The sequence below is a fragment of the Muscardinus avellanarius genome, assembly GCF_963383645.1.
Source record: "Muscardinus avellanarius genome assembly, chromosome: 4".
NCBI classification, from domain to species: domain Eukaryota; kingdom Metazoa; phylum Chordata; class Mammalia; order Rodentia; family Gliridae; genus Muscardinus; species Muscardinus avellanarius.
This window is the reverse complement of record NC_137789.1, coordinates 119,466,811-119,483,418: the sequence shown is the minus strand read 5'-3', so window position 1 is coordinate 119,483,418 and position 16,608 is coordinate 119,466,811. Positions and strand designations below refer to the sequence as shown.

Sequence of the window (16,608 nt, the reverse complement as noted above, 5' to 3'; positions counted from 1 at the left end):
GTCCGGAGGGAACCACCACTTCAGGGTGCCTAGAAGTTGCCCTCAGGGCTGCCAGGTGCTCCGTGGTCCTTGTTGGTTTGCTCCTGGGGAAAGTCTCCCGATGCTCCCCATGCCCAGCACTCCCCAGCACCTGAACTACCATCTCTAAGGCTTCAGGGGCAGCTGGGGAGGGTCTCAGATGCAATTAGCACTGGTGGCTGAACCACAGGGCTGATGCCACAAATGAGTCTTCCGGGGACAGTCGTGAGGTCCAGACTGTGAGTACTCCCTATGGGGAGGCCAGGGGTGGAATGACATGGAAAGGAAAGCCTGAGGGCTGGGGAGTTACCATGGCAGCAGGAGCTGTGGATAGGATGCTCCAGGGGAAGAGGTGTCAGGGAGGCTGGCATGTGTACTGTACAGACATGGCCCCAGGAGGGGGAGGGGTGCAGAACTCCCCCACCTCCCCTGTGTCCTAGCACCTGTCAGGTGGTTGGGCCTTGAGGAATATTGAGAAACTGTTCTAATCCAGGGAATGTGATCTCATGGCATATTTACCACTCCCTACAAATCCCATCACGGTGGCAGACATCACTAATGGATCATGGCTCGCTTTCCCCCTGAGCTAAGACACAGCCTCATCATCTGCCTCCATGACTCTCCAGGTGGCAGCTAGTCAACCTTGTAAGCTCAAACCAAGTCATCTAGGGTGTTCTGAGCCACCTGCCTCTAGGCTCCTGGGATTCTCCTGCGAGGAAAGGATTCCAGGGAGGGACAAGCAACTTCCTCCAGTCACTGCTCCATCACCCTGATTTGGGGTGCTCTGGGAGTGTCAGCCACTCCCCGGTGGTGCCCACCCTTCAGCAAGCCCAGGAGCTCCCCAGGGAGCCAGTCCAGAGAGCTGCAGCTGCAGGGCCCTGGGGAAAGTCAAGTGCAAATGCTCAGGGAGTCCTGGGCGGGAGGCACCGAACCCCCTGCACACCCTCACCACCCCACCTCGGTATACCTGTGATGAAGTAGCTGAGCTCAGCGTTGAGGCCCACGTCGTTGTCTGTGCAGTTCAACCAGACAACCCGGAACTCGCGCGGCACGTCCTCGGACACGGACACATTGTACACGGCGGGGAAGAAGGTGGGCGTCTCGTCATTCACGTCCAGCACTGCAGAAGCAGGGGATGCAGGGGATGCAGGGCTCCTGCCTTGAATGAGCCAGCTCCAAAGCTCCCCCCACCCCCAGCAGGAAGGGGATTTCTAAAGGAGGCCTCTGCTCCAAGAGGTGTTTGGAGCCCCCGAGGCTGCTGGGGCCAAGACTGAGCTGGCCCGAGCTCCTCCATCTCTCCCTGCCTCTGGGGCTAGCTGCTGCTCATGGTGGGAGAGGGGGAGCCAGAGCCTCTCTCCCGTGGTGTGTGCCTGACAACAATGGCAATAGCGGCGATGCTAACAAGGATGGCGACAGAGACCACAGAGGAGCCATGCTAAGTGCTCTCCATACAGGACCCAGGCAGCCCTCCTGGCAGCCATGTGAGGCAGGCAGTGTCACACAGCCGTGGGGCGAGGAGGGATGCTCAGAGCAGCTGAGTGACTTGTTTGAAGTAGCACAGCTGCAGAGTGGAGGGGCTGGGGTTTGGGGAGGCCTGCTCCCGATCTGTGAAGAAGCCCTAGGAAAGGGGGGGGGCTGGTTTTATGGATTTTTCCTCCCAAAATGTTCTCTTAAAGATTTGTGTGTTTTGGGGGAAGTCTGGGGGGTTCAGATGTGTATGCCTGACCCTTCTTTCTCAGGCTGATGGGCTTGAGGTGACCTTTCTAGGAAATGATCCTGCCCACATCAGCTATTCTCCATGGCATTGCCAGAAGAAGCAGAGGGCACAATGATGAGATGCTTCTGCTGAGCCTTGGAGAGAGGCTCCCTGGGGTCCTCTCTGAAAGACTGGAGAACTCCCTGTCAGTCACCAGCAAAGGGCGGCTCCTCAAAGTGGCACCAGGTACCCACAGGCAAGCATGGACCGAAAGGAGAGAGAACACTGGCTCTGTGACACTGGCCACCCTCAGTCTCAACTGCGGAGCACCAGTGTGTGTGCAGGAGCTGAAAACACACACACAGAGACAGACACAGACACACACACACACACCCACCACCACCACCCCTACCCCTACCCCTACAAGGCTGCAAGGGCTGGCAATGACAGACCAGGTTGAGGAAACAGTCTCATCTTGCCTGCTAAACTCTACTCATTTCCCTGGGGTGATTATTCCTGGCCCACTGCCACAGTTCATATCAGTTTCCCCATCTTGCCCCGAGAATTAGACACATCCTAAGAGAGTGTATATGAGAAATGTTCTTCACCCCTGGCCATGTCCTGACTCAGAGTAGAGACCCTTGGAATTAGCTCGCCAGCCCCAAGGGATGAGGAATTATGGCGGGCTGGGGAATCCTGGCTGCCCTCTTCCCAGGGCGATGCTCTTGGGGAATCCTGGCTGCCCCCTTCCCGGGGCGATGCTCTTGGGGAATCCTGGTTGCCCCCTTCCCAGGGCGATGCTCTTGGGGAATCCTGGCTGCCCTCTTTCTGGGGCAATGTTCTTGGGGAATCCTGGCTGCCCCCTTCCCAGGGCGATGCTCTTGGGGAATCCTGGCTGCCCCCTTCCCGGGGCGATGCTCTTGGGGAATCCTGGCTGCCCCCTTCCCGGGGCGATGCTCTTGGGGAATCCTGGCTGCCCCCTTCCCGGGGCGATGCTCTTGGGGAATCCTGGCTGCCCTCTTTCTGGGGCAATGCTCGTGGGGAATCCTGGCTGCCCCCTTCCCAGGGCGATGCTCTTGGGGAATCCTGGCTGCCCTCTTTCTGGGGCGATGCTCTTGGGGAATCCTGGCTGCCCGCTTCCCGGGGTGATGCTCTTCTGTCTGGAGCCCAGATGCTCCGCACTCACAGCACAGGGATACTCCTCTAATCTCCACAGGAAAGTCCTGGGCTTCCAACATGACAAAGGGCTGGGCTGCCTCCCTGCCTGTTCCTGATCTTGAGGGCCCCTGTGTGGGCCTTCCCTGTGGTTGCTGGGATTGGTGACTGGGGTTGGGGCTCTGCTGACATTTTTGACGTGGTGGAGCCAGGTGAGGCTGTGCTGGAGAGCCCCCACTATGTGGCAGGAGTGCCCCCACTAACTCCCCAGGTGTTCCTGGAGCAGCGTGCCGCAGAGCCCCCTTCTCACCACGGACAGTGAGCGTGCTGGTGGAGCTCTTGGTGGGCGTGCCTGCGTCGCTGGCCACCACCCGCAGCTGGTACTCGGCGATGCGCTCGCGGTCCAGCTCGGTGGCGGTGACCACAACACCGCTGCTGCTGTTGATGAGGAAGTCCATGCGGGGCATGCCCACCTGCATGCGGTAGGACACCAGCCCATTCGGGCCCTCATCCAGGTCAATGGCCAGCACCTGAGGAACAGCAGGGCCCATGTGACGGGGGACACCAGGACCTACGCTTCTCCCAGAGACATGCCCCTCCTCCCTCCTTTCCCACACTTGGCTGCACAGATGCACCCGCTCCCCTCTGGGCCCAGGACAAGGCCCTTATTCCCAGCATGCCCTCCCAGGGCTTTCTAAGGGGCTGATGTCTGCCAAAAGATGTACCAAAGTGCTAAATGAGGCTATGGGCGGTGTGGGGAAGGGAATTTCTAGAACAAGAGTCAAGGTCACCACAGCCTTCCCTGTCAAGCCCTGCTCTCCTCTTTAGGAAGGTCCCCACCCACCCTATGTACTCTCGTGAGCTCTGTGTTCCCCAAGTGCTCCAGGGCCCCAGAAATCTTCCCCAGGCCCCAAGCCCTGGCTTTCAGCAGTCACACAGACTAAAGAGACCTTCAACCTCCTAGGCTGCTGGGTACACAGGCTGCCTCTGCTTAGCTGTGAAGTGTAAGGAGTATTAGGACTTTCTTTCCTTCTTTCTCTCTCTCTCTCTCTCTCTTTCTTTCTTTTTCTTCTTTCTTTCTTCTTTTTTTGGTATTGGTGATGAAACCCAGGAGCTACATTCCTATTTTTAATTTTTTATTTTGAAACAAGGTCTCACTAAGTTCTGGACGGAGGTCCTCACTAATTTGCTGAGGTTGGCCACGAACCTGTAATCCTCCCATCTCAGCCTCCCCAGTTCTGGGATTATAAGTTTGTATCACCACATCTGGCTTAAGATTTTCATTTTAAATTCATTTCATTTGAGGCCAAATGCAGTCAAGACTCCGCCCCAATTAGTCATCGTTCTGATTGGCACTTCTAGTCCAGATCAGTGTTAACGCAACCTAAGACCCCAATATGCTGAAAGTTTTACAGAATCACAAGTGTAGCGATTGTTCACATGTAACATTGTTCACTGTTAAATATCAACAGTGTTGCACATTAACATGTAACAAGAGTTCTGGATTAAGTCAAGACTCTTACCACTGGAAGAGGATGTTCTAATTCACACTCAATAAATCAGACATGTGGATGTCCAGATTCAGCTTGAATGCTTTCAAGGATGGGGGCTTGCTACTTTGACTTTATTTGCACACAGCTCTAATCCCTGGAGAAAGTTCTTTTCCACACCCAGGACTAATCAGGATCATTTGAGGACCTCCTGGGGCCAGGGGACCATGTAACTCAAGTCACACCCCTCTTCCAATATCCGAGGACAGTGTCCAAGTTAAACATTTCCTGCTCTTCCCATCTGTTCCTGGTGGCTCTGAATTGTTTCCCTGTGGACTCAGGACTTGTGCTGGTGGACATCTCCTTCCCTTGCTGTCCATGAGCCCCCAGAGGACAGGGTTTTGGGGTTCATTTCTTCTCTGACACTACCCACCTCTCTACTCAGGGACTCCTTCTTAGGGGCTGGCTGTGGTTTCATGGATTGAAACTCCCTCTTCTGGGGGACTGGGGACAACATTCTGCTGGAGAGCTTGCTCCTGGGAAAACTTAGGCCAAACAACTCTTCTTATATAAATGGGCATAGGCTAACCTGATCCCACTGTCTTGAGTATAAAGCAGGAAAGATATAACAAACAGCACGGCCACCACATAGGTCCTACAGCCCAAGTCCCAGGTTTTTTTGCACAAGTGTCTGGTTTATTTTTTATTTTTTATTTTTTGCAGGTCTGGGGATGGAACCCAGGTGCATTTGAATTCCAAGCTACACCCCCAGCCCTATTTTTTATTCTTTATTTTGAAACAGGGTCTCACTAAGTTGCAGAGGGTCTCACTAAGCAGCTGAGGCTGGCCGTGAACCCGGATCCTCCTGCATCAGCCTCTCGAATGCTGGGATTACAAGCATGCGCCACCATGCCTGGCCGTGTGTCTCGTTTAGAGACTCCCAAACTTATTTGGCTTACTGAACATTTTCAGAAAAAAAAATTACTCAGCTCCCCTCTCCTGGAAATATACCTTATTTAACTGAATAAACAGAAAGATACAGTGGCAAATTTGTGTTCTTTATGGATCTATATTTTGTTCCCGACCCTGCTGCTTCATGAGGGCAGTATCGCCCACTCTGGGAATCTATGGCTTTCATTGAAAGCCAGGTCATGGACAGGCAGGTACTACCGTTGTCTCTGGTTCACAGGTGAGAAGGCTCAGAGAGGTTAAGAAGGGTGCTCCAAGTCACACGGGGCGCGGAATTGGAATTCACACCTATGTTGGTTGGAATCTAATACCCATGGGTTCCCTCCCTTCTTTCCTTTTTCCTTCCTTCTTTCTTTCCTTCCTTCCTTCTTTTCTTCCTTTCTCCCTCCCTCCCCCCTCCCTCCCTCATTCCTTTCTTTCTGCAGTATTAGGGATCAAATCCAGGGTTAGTATAAGCACTCTGCCACTAAGCTATATCTCAGCCCCAAAGCAATGTATTATACCAGGGGGGGGGGCCTTCTAGAGTTTCTAAATGGCTTGCTGGGACATCATCTCTATAGGATCAGAACCTTCAGCACCTCACTGACTAGAAGGATGGTGGAACTGAAGGCCAAGAGGCCAGGTTCACAATGGGCCCTGCTTCTCTGGGCCACAGGGACTTGGCCAGACTCTTTAAAGCCTCCTGTAAATTAGTGAGTCCCACCCATGCATGAGGATGCCATGGAGCTTATGGGAGGCTGGGAGCGGGGTCCATGCAGGAGTACCTGGGGTATACTCACCTGGCCTTTGTATTCTAGAACTGCCCGCAGGCTGGGCTGTTGAGGCTCTGGGGCCAGAACTCCACCAGGCCCTGAGAGATGCTGTGCCTTGGCCTCCAGCATTCTGTCCTAGCCTCCCCTCCTCAACCCACCTTTCCTTTCCTTCAAGACCAGCAAGCCCTCCTCCTGCAGGGAGCCGTCCTGGCCTCCTGGGCCCTCGGCCTCCCTTCACAGCACCGGTTCTCCATGCCTGGCATGACTTGGGTCTTGATTGGCAGTCCCTGTTCCCCTGCAGAGTACTCGGTGTGGGCTAGGCACCATGGCCACACACTGGCTGCAGAAACAAGGTGAGGCACACTCACCTGGTAGATGGAGACCCCTGCAGGGGTGCCTTCGAGTACCTCGGCCACGAAAGGCAGGTTCTGAAAGGTGGGGTCATTGTCGTTGAGGTCCAAGAGGTTCACAAACACCGTGGCACTGCTGGTGGCCTTCAGAGGAGGCACACCGCCTGGGGGGATGGGGAGAGAGGGGGCTGAGACAGAAAGACGGGTGCCAGAGAAAAGGTGGGGAGAGGGTGGCAGGTTCAGTGTCTCCCAACCTAGGGGCCTCTAAGAAGCATCTTGGGCCTGGCACCCCTCTCCCCTCCTCTACACCAAAGGGTACTCTGGGGATCACAACTGGGATGTGGGTATTACTCCACTCCTGGTGCTCAGACCCCCTCACAGTAGGCCTAGGGTCCCTGAGGACCAATCCCTGGGGGATATCTTCATGCCCCCAATAGCCCAGCACTGCAGCCTCACCCGTGGGGCCTCTAGGGACGGCCTGGGGACCCTTACAGTCAGTGACAGAGACGATAATCTTGCGCATCAGCTCGGCCTCCACGGGGTCGGGGTTCTCACGGTCCAGCATGACGTGGGTGGTGCGGATCTTGCCCGTGGTGCTGTTGAGGCTGTAGAACTTGTTGGGTGGATGGATGCTGTACACCAGAGTGCCGTTCTCTCCCAGGTCTGGGTCCACGGCCACGACCTGCCCAGGAGGAAAGAGACCTGTCAATGTCTGCCTGGGGCTGTCTGGGTCACACACAGGTCCCCAGCATCCCTGCCTGGTGGAGGAGCACCCTAGCTCCCACTCAGAGAGGGACCCCCCTGGTGCAGCAGCAGCAGCAGCAGCAGCAGCAGCAGCAGCCTCTGCTGGAGGCCTGGAGGTGGGGGTTCAAAAGATGATCTTTTCTTCACTCCTCAGTCTTGATTACAGGTGAGTCTCTTTCTCCATTCAAGCCTCCCATTGTGTGTAAAGGTAGAGGAGGCCACTCGCTCTCCACCAGGACAACAGGAACTGACACACCTCGCGTGAGCCTGTGAACAGCAGGCGCCAGTGTTCCAGAAGCACCAGGCCTCTCTCCACACACCGTCAACCCACTGCTTCACATTGGGTACCTGTAATCATGCCCGCTTCACAGAGGCGGCTCGGTGAGGCTCCCAAGATCTGGGAGCCAGGGAATGGCAGAGCTGGGGTCCTGCCATGGCTCTGGGTCCCTCCGGAGCCTGCTCCAGCAGGCAGAACTGCCAGCATGCCTTAGTGTCGTTCCCTTCAGACGTTCACGAGATGTGTCCATGAGCTTCAGGAGAGCAGGCCTCGCAGGCCCCTGACCATGGAGGTCTAAGGGGTTAGGACTGGGGTGGGGACTGGGGAGGGCTGGGGAGTCTCTACCCTCTGCTGAGCTTTGGGACCTAGATTTTGGAAACTGGGTACCTCATCACCAAACTCTCTCCTCCTTCCTTTGGAGTTTTGATTGTTGGAGCAATTTGCAAAGAACCGGGCCTCTGTAATACCAGGAGTGATGGACTTGGGCAGGGATCCATGATCTGGGCCATGGAGGGAAAAATTAAGCCCAGAGAGGAAAGGGCCAGATTCAAGGTAAGGTCACACAGCACCAACCTTGGGGCAGACCCAGCTCCTTCCCTGGAGGCTTCCAGAACAGCAGTGCCCCCGCCCAGCCCCTCCGCTCACTGTCCTGTGGAAGCCATTGTGGCACCATGGAAGGCAGGGAGGGGGACTGCTATTCCCAGGGCTGCATTGGGACAGTCATTCTTAACTCCAGGGCACTCGGCAATGACAGCAGGGCCGCGTCAGCTCCTTCATCTTATTTGATGTGGGCCCTTATGCTTTGGCAGCAGAATCTGTCCCTCCTCTGGCTTAATCCCCAGCCAGAGGTGTCTCTGGGGCCATCAGAGCAGAACAGACAGATGGGCAGGCTTCTACCTGCCCCCATCCCTAGCCCCAGGAGGCCAGGAAGAGAGGCAGATGCGGGGGCTGAGCCTTCCGGGGCCCTAGATGGAGAAGGAAACAGCCCCCGCCCCACGTCAGACTGCCCCCACCCCTCTCCCTGGCTGGGGCACCACGGGGTGGGGGCATCCTGCCATCCGGGCTGAGATGCCCTGTGCTGTGGGCATGCTGCCTCATTGTCCTCAGCCCCCAGAGGGGGACCCATCACCCCTCATTTTTGCAAATGGGGAGAGAGGTCTTGGACATTCTGGGCATAATTCAAGCAAGTAGGTGGTCTCACTGATGGGCAGAAGAGAATCCAACTTTCTCCCTCTCTCTATGGTTAGAGGAGAAAGCAGTGTTTTAATCTCCCCACCCCCAACAGGGGCGAGTGGAATGATCTGTTCTAGGCTGGCGTATAAGATCAGTTTCTCTGCGGCGGGGGCTCTCCTCGTCCCCCTGCCATGCGAGAGCATGTCTCGGTAGCTGTTTCCAAATGCCCCGCTTGGAGTGGCCATGGGATCCAGGCCTCCTGGCTCCTCCCTGGTCACAGGGTGGGGTGGGGGCACAGGAGAGGGCAGCGGGCTGTGGCCCCTCCTACAAGCTCCCCGCTGGGCGATTCTGCAGAATCTCACCACTTTCTCCTCATTTATTTCCCATTTCACGCTCGTCATTTTTCTCCTGGCCTGACGGGGAATAATTCTCTCCCTCTCCCCTCTCCTTTATTTTGCTGGAGGGCTTTGAAAGGCTCTAAATCAATGCCCATCAGCTAGGGCCTTGAAGGAGGCCGCAGGAGCAGCAGGGGAATTGGACCTGAAGCTCACTGCGGGCGGAGGGACGGCCGCTCTGCCAGCACGCGCCCCACAGGCGGACGGGCAGCGCAACGTGCCCACCACACCTGGTGCCTGCAGGTGCACACGCCCTGCCCTGCCAACTTCCAGAGCTTCTGAGTGAAAGCACACGTGGGCGCATCTGTGCATGAGCTCTGAAAAGCCCTGGGATCGATGGCCTGTGCCCCAAGGTTGAGGGCTGTGGCCAGGGCTCCAACAGAGGGACCCCTGAGGGTCCTGAGCCTTGGGCCCTCACACACAGACAAGGAGGAGCCAGCCCTGGCCTGGCAGAGCTGGGGGCCAAGGGGGGAGGGGAAAGTGGTATTCACCAGCCACATGAGGCCTTCCATAGCAAATATTTTGAATATCTACAATGTGCCAGCGCTGTAGATATTCAACAGCAAACATGGCGTATGAGGCTGCAGGAAGGAAGAAGACGGCGATGGTGATGGCTGCCATTGACTGGCCACCCACCAGGTGCCAGTAAGTCCCAACCACGATGCCTATCCTAGGACTCTTACTAGCCCCACTCTCTAGAGGAAAGGACTGGAGCGCAGAGAGGTGGAGTAGCTCGCCCAAGGCCACACAGCTGGCAAGTGGTAGGTGGGATTAGAACTCAGGCACCTTGGTATCAGAGGCTGCCCACCTAATCACTAAGGCTCTTTGCCTGGCAAGTAGACTCTTGGATACTGGCACTTCTAACTGATGTCCTCTGCAGCCAGTTCCTTGCAGAAGACCCTCTCTCATCCACTCTTCAATTCCTTTTGAGAGGAATTTCCTGGAAGCATGAGGCAAAGGTAGTAGTTGACCAGACAGGTGCTCAGAGGTGGCACCCAGTCCCTGTTCTTACCCTGGCTCGGGAGTGGAAAGGTGGTTTCTAGACAGCACCCAGGTGCCCACGAGGTGGCAGCAGAGGAACCCACCAGGCCTGGAGCTCTACAGAGCTGTGCAAATGGCCCAGGGTAGTGATTTCCAAATCTGGCCCTGGTCTAGAAGGAATCACCACCAGGGCTTTGAAAAACCATAAGACTCCAGGTCCCTTGCCCTTGTCGCACTGTGGCTCTGAAATTTCTATAGTGAAGACCCACACACACCAGCTGAGAGCCACTCAGATCATGAGCATGTGGGAAGGACAGGCTCCTCCTTTGTCCTTACCCCCAGCCTGACATCTCTCCCATCCATTGAGATCCCCAGGGTCCCTGTCACTACAGGGGGTGGCTGATGAGGTAGGGGCTGGGGCACCTCGGGCCCAAGGCTGCTTGGGTTTGGGCAGACAGGCTTCCTGGAGAGCCAGACACAAAAGCCATGACCCTTCTCCCATCCCACCCCAATTCGCCTGTTCCTCAGGACCAGGTCATCTGGCAGGGTACTCTCTGAGCTGGCAGAGGATAAGGGCTGAGCCTGTCTTTCTAGTCCCTTGTCTCAAAGTCAGACAGAGCAGGGTCTGAGTCCTGACTCTATCTTTTACAAGCCCAAGGACCTTTTGCAAACCCCATAAGTTCCAGGTCTGTTTCTCCCACAGTTAACACGGGGCAATGAGTCCATCTGCCACAGGAGACTGCTGCAAGGCTGAGGACACTTGTGGGGGCTGCCAGGAGCTGTCAGTGTCCACCATAGGGCTGGCTGGGTGGCAGTGGGGCTGGGCATTTGGAAACCCACCTCCCCAAATGAAGCCCACTGGGGCCCACAGTGGCAAGAAGAGGCTTTGACTGTGTTCCCAGAGCAGAGCAAGTCAACGCAGTGCCCCCACCTTTCCTTGCTACCCCATGAAGGCAGGCTGCATCTTGCAGGCCCAGCGGCACTGGCTGGGTCTCCCTTCCCCACCCTGAGTCAGGCCTCTGCACAGGCACCGGGTCCTTCATGCCCAGCACGCAGGAGGGTCCCTGCGGTGAGCGCCCACTCTGCAGAGCCACGCCACTCGCCATTCAGGTGGTGAAGGACAGGTGCTAGGGCAGAGCTGAGGGTGGGGCTCTCCTGATGGGGTGGCCAGAGGCCCGGGGTTTTCAGGGCACCTGTGGCCACATGCTGCACCAGCCCTAGCTCCTGGGACTCCCTTTGACAAAGCCTGAAGCCCACTGACTAGAGGCTAGGAGAGCTCTCCCCTGACCTCGGATGACATTCCACCCCACAAGGGAGCTTCTGGGAAGCATCAAGTCCACCAGGGTCACGGAGGGGATATGCCCACCCCTGGGAGGGACAGCTGAGAAGGTCTGCTGTCCCACCACCTACCGTGGTCACGTCAGAGTCTGGAGGCGTCATCTCCACCAGGTTAATGTAGTAGGGCGCGTCCTTCCAGGTGGGGTGGTTGTCGTTGATGTCCAAGAGGGTGATGTTCACCTGTGGAGCCACAGGGGGCGCTGTGGGCACACCGTGCTGGGACAGGAGGGGTGGGACTGGCAGGGTCAGGGTCAGGTGCCTATGAGCTTTATTTAATATATATTAATGCATATTAATATACATTAATATTTAATATATATTATTTAATACATATGCACATATATACACTGATTTATTTTATATCTATATATATACACACTCTGATTTCTATTAGCAGGGCCTCCTTGATGGAGCAGGGCATTATGTTTTTTTTTCCTGCCAAGTACAAGGACCAACCCCAGCCTCTGCCCCTCCACTGGGCAAGGGTGGGCAGTGCTGGGACTGGGTGAGGACCTTGGATAGGGGTCATGAGACCAGACAGCACATGAGGCTGAGCTGTGAGCAGGGACCTGTTCGGCACGGGCAGGGCTGGGCACTCACGGTGGCGATGCCAGTCTTCTGGTTGTGGCCCACGCCCCCGTCCACTGCACGGACAATCAGGATGTACTCGGACTTGGCCTCACGGTCGAGCAGAGACGTGGTGGTGATTTCACCTGCCAGAGGGAGAAGCGAGTAAGTGAGAGGGCTGGTTGGGCCAGGGAGGGAGGCTGGGAGCAGGGGAGGGGGGAGAGTGCCAGAGACATCTGCCAGCAATAGCCTGTAGCGTGCATCTGTCTGGGTGCTCGGGGGTAGCGAGTCGGGGCATGAAGACGATTTGGCAAGTGTGGGGAATCTAGGCCAGTTCTAGGGGTAAGGGGCTGGAGCACCCCTGAGGGTCACAGACGACCTCTGGTTTAGACTTGACATTATCTCACTGGTTTCACCATCCAGCATTACTTAGGTCCACTGTGCTTCAGTTTTGTCTGATCAAAAGGGAACAGTAGCAGGACCTACATTATAGGGCTGTGGTGGGATCAACTGAATTCATAGAAGCCTTAAAAGATCCAGGGCACAGTTATGTAGTCACAGGAAACAGTGACAGGAAGGGAGGACCCCAAGAGTTCCCGTGTATCCCAGCTTCTGACTCAGCCCTGGGACAGCTGAGCCCACGGTACATGAGAATTGACAGCTATAAAATAACTTCCTAATTACCTTGTGCATAGCATAATTATATCACCTTGAATTTTTTTGGATGCATAAACAGGTTATTCTGTTAAATGGAAACATTTAAAACAGATCAGAGTTTTCCCCAGCTGTGTTGGTTATTTCTTTATATTTTGGTGGAACCGAAACGCAGAGGTCACCTTGTACTGGTAAATGACAACTGGTTCCCACAAAGGAAAAAATAAAATAAAAGGCCGTTGCTGATTTCAGTGGTGTAAATACTCCAACCAGGGCCCATTTTGAGCTACCGACTTAACAGCGACATTGAACGGTTGACATCCAGGGAGTGGCCAGCTCCCGGGGACAGGTAGGAGCTGGTAGGCGTGGATCCATCACCGCCTCACTGCCAGGCCGCTCACCAGCTCACATGGGCCACGGGAGAGAGCTCTGCCTTGAGGACGAGAGACCAGGTCAGGATTCTGATGATGGCCGTTCCAGGATGCTTGGCCTTGGGAAAGCGTTTCTTTGGGCCTCAGTTTTATCATCTGTAGATTGACGTGCTTTCCAATTGGAGCTTTTGTGTGAATGAAGTAACTAGAGAGGTGAAGCTCCCAACACTAAAAAGTTGATGGCTTTCTTCCGGTGGACTTTGATAGTTCCCCAAGGGCAGGGACTGGGTGCTACACATCTTTATATCCCCATTGGCTGAGCTGTGTGACCTGGGGCTAGTGGCTTAACTTCTCTGTTCTTGGTTTCTTTTATCATAATACAAGAGAGGGTTTCTAGAGTCCCTTCCACATCGTTATCCCTGGCACATTGGCCTGCCCTCTGGCCTGTCCAGAGCTGAGCAGGGAGCCAGGAGAGGAGGGCAAGACAGCAAAGGTGTTAAGGTCAGGAACCAAAGACTGGCAAAGGTCTGCCCACTGAGCTGTGTTCTCCACAGGGGTGGTGTCAGTTAGTTGTCAGGGCAAGGAAGAAATCAATATCTAAAAAGTTTTACACATCGACTTGTCGGCATGCTAGCTGGCCTCTCTTGTCTGGGAAATTAGATCCAATTAAGGCCACCTTTGTGCAGCAGGCCTGGCTAATTTGACCAGTGAACTCAGAGGAAAATGTTGCCACCTTTGGAGCTGAAAGAGCCATGTTCAGACAGCAGAAGATTTCTGGGTCGGAGTCCCTGACCCAGAGGCAGGGTGGGTGGCTCAGTGGGCCATGCTACCTCTGGGTGGCACCACACAGCTCTGACATGGCTTCCTAGAACATAGTTTAACATTCGGGCTCTGAATCGGCAGTCAAGTTAATCTTCCCTGTGCTCAGTTTCCTCATCTGGAAAATGGGGGCAATGGAGGGTGAAATGAGAGGATGCTGGTCAGAGATGCTCAGAAATGAGAGGATGCTGGTCAGAGAACTTAGGACAGTGCTGGGTGTTTGGTTAATATTAACTGACCACACAGCCTTTGTATCTTTAGCCGCCACATCTGCAGGGTCAACTAACCATGGATCAAAAATATTGTACGAATTGCATCTGGACTGAACACATACTGACTTTTGTCATTATTGCCCGAACAATACAATCTAATAACGTTTTACGTAATATTTGCATTGTATCGGGTGTTATAATAATCTAGAGATGATTTCGGTATGCTGGAGGATGTGTGTAGGTCATAATGGCTGGAGCATCTCCAGGAATGAGGCTGTGTTACACTGAGATCCTGCAGATGTGCCCTTGCTGAGGTGGGCGCTCCCCAGGTCAGGGAGGAGGCAGAAAGAGAGGCTCGCCACAGTTCTGAGGGTGAGTCCACTCTCTCTCTAGTCTACACACCTCAGTGCCAGCCACCTGCTCCCTGAGCTTCCAGAGAAAGGAGAAAGGGAGAGACCGAAGGCTAGGTTTGTCTGAATCCAGGACCCAGCTCCTTCTCCAAAAGGCTCTGCTGTCTGCTTGCGTGTTTCTACTGTCTGAAGCCACTGGGATGTCAGGGGTGACCTGAGTGTCATGGAGTTCTCTTAACTCATACAGAAATGGGTAACTGGAAGTGGGCGTCTTGCATGCCCACAAAGCTGACCGGGGCCCTGCTGGCCTGTGTCTTGGTTGTTCTGGGCCCAGCACCTGGCTCAGAGCAGGCCTGTGTTCCAGATAAACACAGGGGGCCTGGATTTCCTCAAGGCCTGGAGGAAAACCCTAGGGCCCCTTGTTGCCTCTTTATGTCCCCCCCGCCAGCATCAAGAGAGCTGGAGGGAGGCAGACTAGGCTGAAGAAGACAGAAGTGCATGGGCCGAGCAGAGAGTTGGGGATGGAAGGGGGCCCTAGGTGAATAAAAAAAAAAAAAAAGAAAGAAAGAAATAGTGATAGGGATTTTTCAGCACTTACTATGGGCCTCTTCTGAGTGTGTTCCCTGTAGTAACTTATTTAATCCACACAGCAGCCCACAGGTGCACAGGTGGTAGGAGGAGGAGCCAGGATCCCAGGATGGGGTCAGCAGCTGAGGTTGGGACATTCAGGTGTGAGTAAACATGTCCCTAAAGAGGCCATGAACCAGCTGTGGGTAATGTGGTACGTATCTTAAACATTATAGGACTCTGCCTTCAAAGGACATCCTTGAGGGGGTGAAGTCACACTGAGATTGTTTTGGGTAAGACGAATAATCACACTTGAATATTTCAGGGCCCAAACCAGGTGCTTAAAGTGGGCTTGCTCCACACAGAAAGGGAGGAGCCCTGGCCCAGCGGCCACCTGGGCGGGTGCAGAGCCCCAGCACCCGAGGCTCACCGGAGCGGGCGTTGATCCGGAACTGGGAGGAGCCCTCCAGGGAGTAGATGATGGACTCCTGGCCATATTCCCGGGAGCGGTCCAGGTCTGTGGCGTTCAGGAACAGCACTGTGGCTCCTTAAGGGAAACAAAGAAGGTGGGGCTTCTGCTCACCCTGGGCCCCTAGCCCAGCCCCCGGGTGCCCCAGGGGTGAGAGCAGGCTCAGCCACCACTCATGGCCCACTGTGGGCTGTGCAGGATGAGGCTCCACGTGGGAATCAGTCCAGGGCCTGGAGGAGATTGGGCCTTCCCTGTTCTCCCCAATCCCCCCCCCCCCCAGAGAGCCCACCATTACCACCCCCACCCCTGCTTGGCTACCTCCATATTAAACACACGCAGACTGACCAGCTTGTACTTTGGGTCAAAAAGGAATGAAGCTCCATATTAAATTAGTCTACATTTATTGCATCCAATTTTGGTCCTGTTTTTTCTTGCTCACAGGGGAATTTATAAGGGTTTTAATTTTCTCATTAATGTCCAGTTAAGGCCTTTACCTTCATTTTCAACCATGTGGAATCCTGGGTTGGGGAAATCAGCTCGGCCCGAGGCTGGGGCACCCGGGCTTTGGGCCACAACCCCCACCTGCCACCCAGCCACCAGCTCTGACCAAGTGGGAAGAGGTTCAGTGTGCAGGCTCCTGGGTCACTGCCCCCAGGCTGGAGTCCTGCTGGCCTCTGGAGAGGGCCTTAGCTTCTCTAAGCCTTAGCCTCTTCCTCTGTAGCGGCTCTAATGGCAAGTCTACCTTGTGGGGTTTCTAGGGGATCCCTGGGGGTAAAGCATGAAGTGCCATGCTGGCCACAGTGAGCTCTCACCGTACCACACCATAGCAGTGGAGGTCACCTCTGTGCTGAGAAGCCATGGTCCTTGGGGCTGGGCAGGTAGTAATGGCCCCTTCTAGGTGGCCAGGGACCTCAGATTTGACTCTATCCTGCCCCGAGCCGGGGTACAGGTACACCAGTCCTGACACACCCTGCAATTCAAGCACACTCAACTGGCAGGGCAGTTAGGTGTCATGGTGAAGGCCCTCCCTGGCAGAGTCCCTGGGGAGCTCCCCATCCATCCCAGAAACTCTGGGGAATGCCTGGCTGAGACAGGGAGGGGAAGGCTGGGTGCAGCCTGGTGTCTGACTAGCTCACCATCTGACACCAGAGAGGTTCCTAGAGGTTCTCCTTAGATGGCCTGTGGTACCTACCAAGAGGGCCATGCCAACTCCAGCTGGCCCTGATGTCATTGTCTCTGACTCTCCCTGTACCATATCAGT

The 16,608-nt window shown here is 55.1% G+C and overlaps 1 protein-coding gene across 1 annotated transcript in view; it reads right to left on the bottom strand.

Moving 5' to 3' along the window:
• The window catches only part of CDH23 (cadherin related 23), a gene marked incomplete at both ends in the record, with an annotated part of 290,863 nt that overhangs the window by 22,872 nt on the left and 251,383 nt on the right, over positions 1-16,608 (bottom strand). The window contains 7 exons of the mRNA XM_080694821.1: positions 986-1,138; positions 3,180-3,399; positions 6,449-6,594; positions 6,923-7,112; positions 11,411-11,518; positions 11,939-12,051; positions 15,309-15,425. Of these exons, the coding sequence (XP_080550947.1) occupies positions 986-1,138; positions 3,180-3,399; positions 6,449-6,594; positions 6,923-7,112; positions 11,411-11,518; positions 11,939-12,051; positions 15,309-15,425 (1,047 nt within the window). The remainder of the gene's footprint in view (positions 1-985; positions 1,139-3,179; positions 3,400-6,448; positions 6,595-6,922; positions 7,113-11,410; positions 11,519-11,938; positions 12,052-15,308; positions 15,426-16,608) is intronic.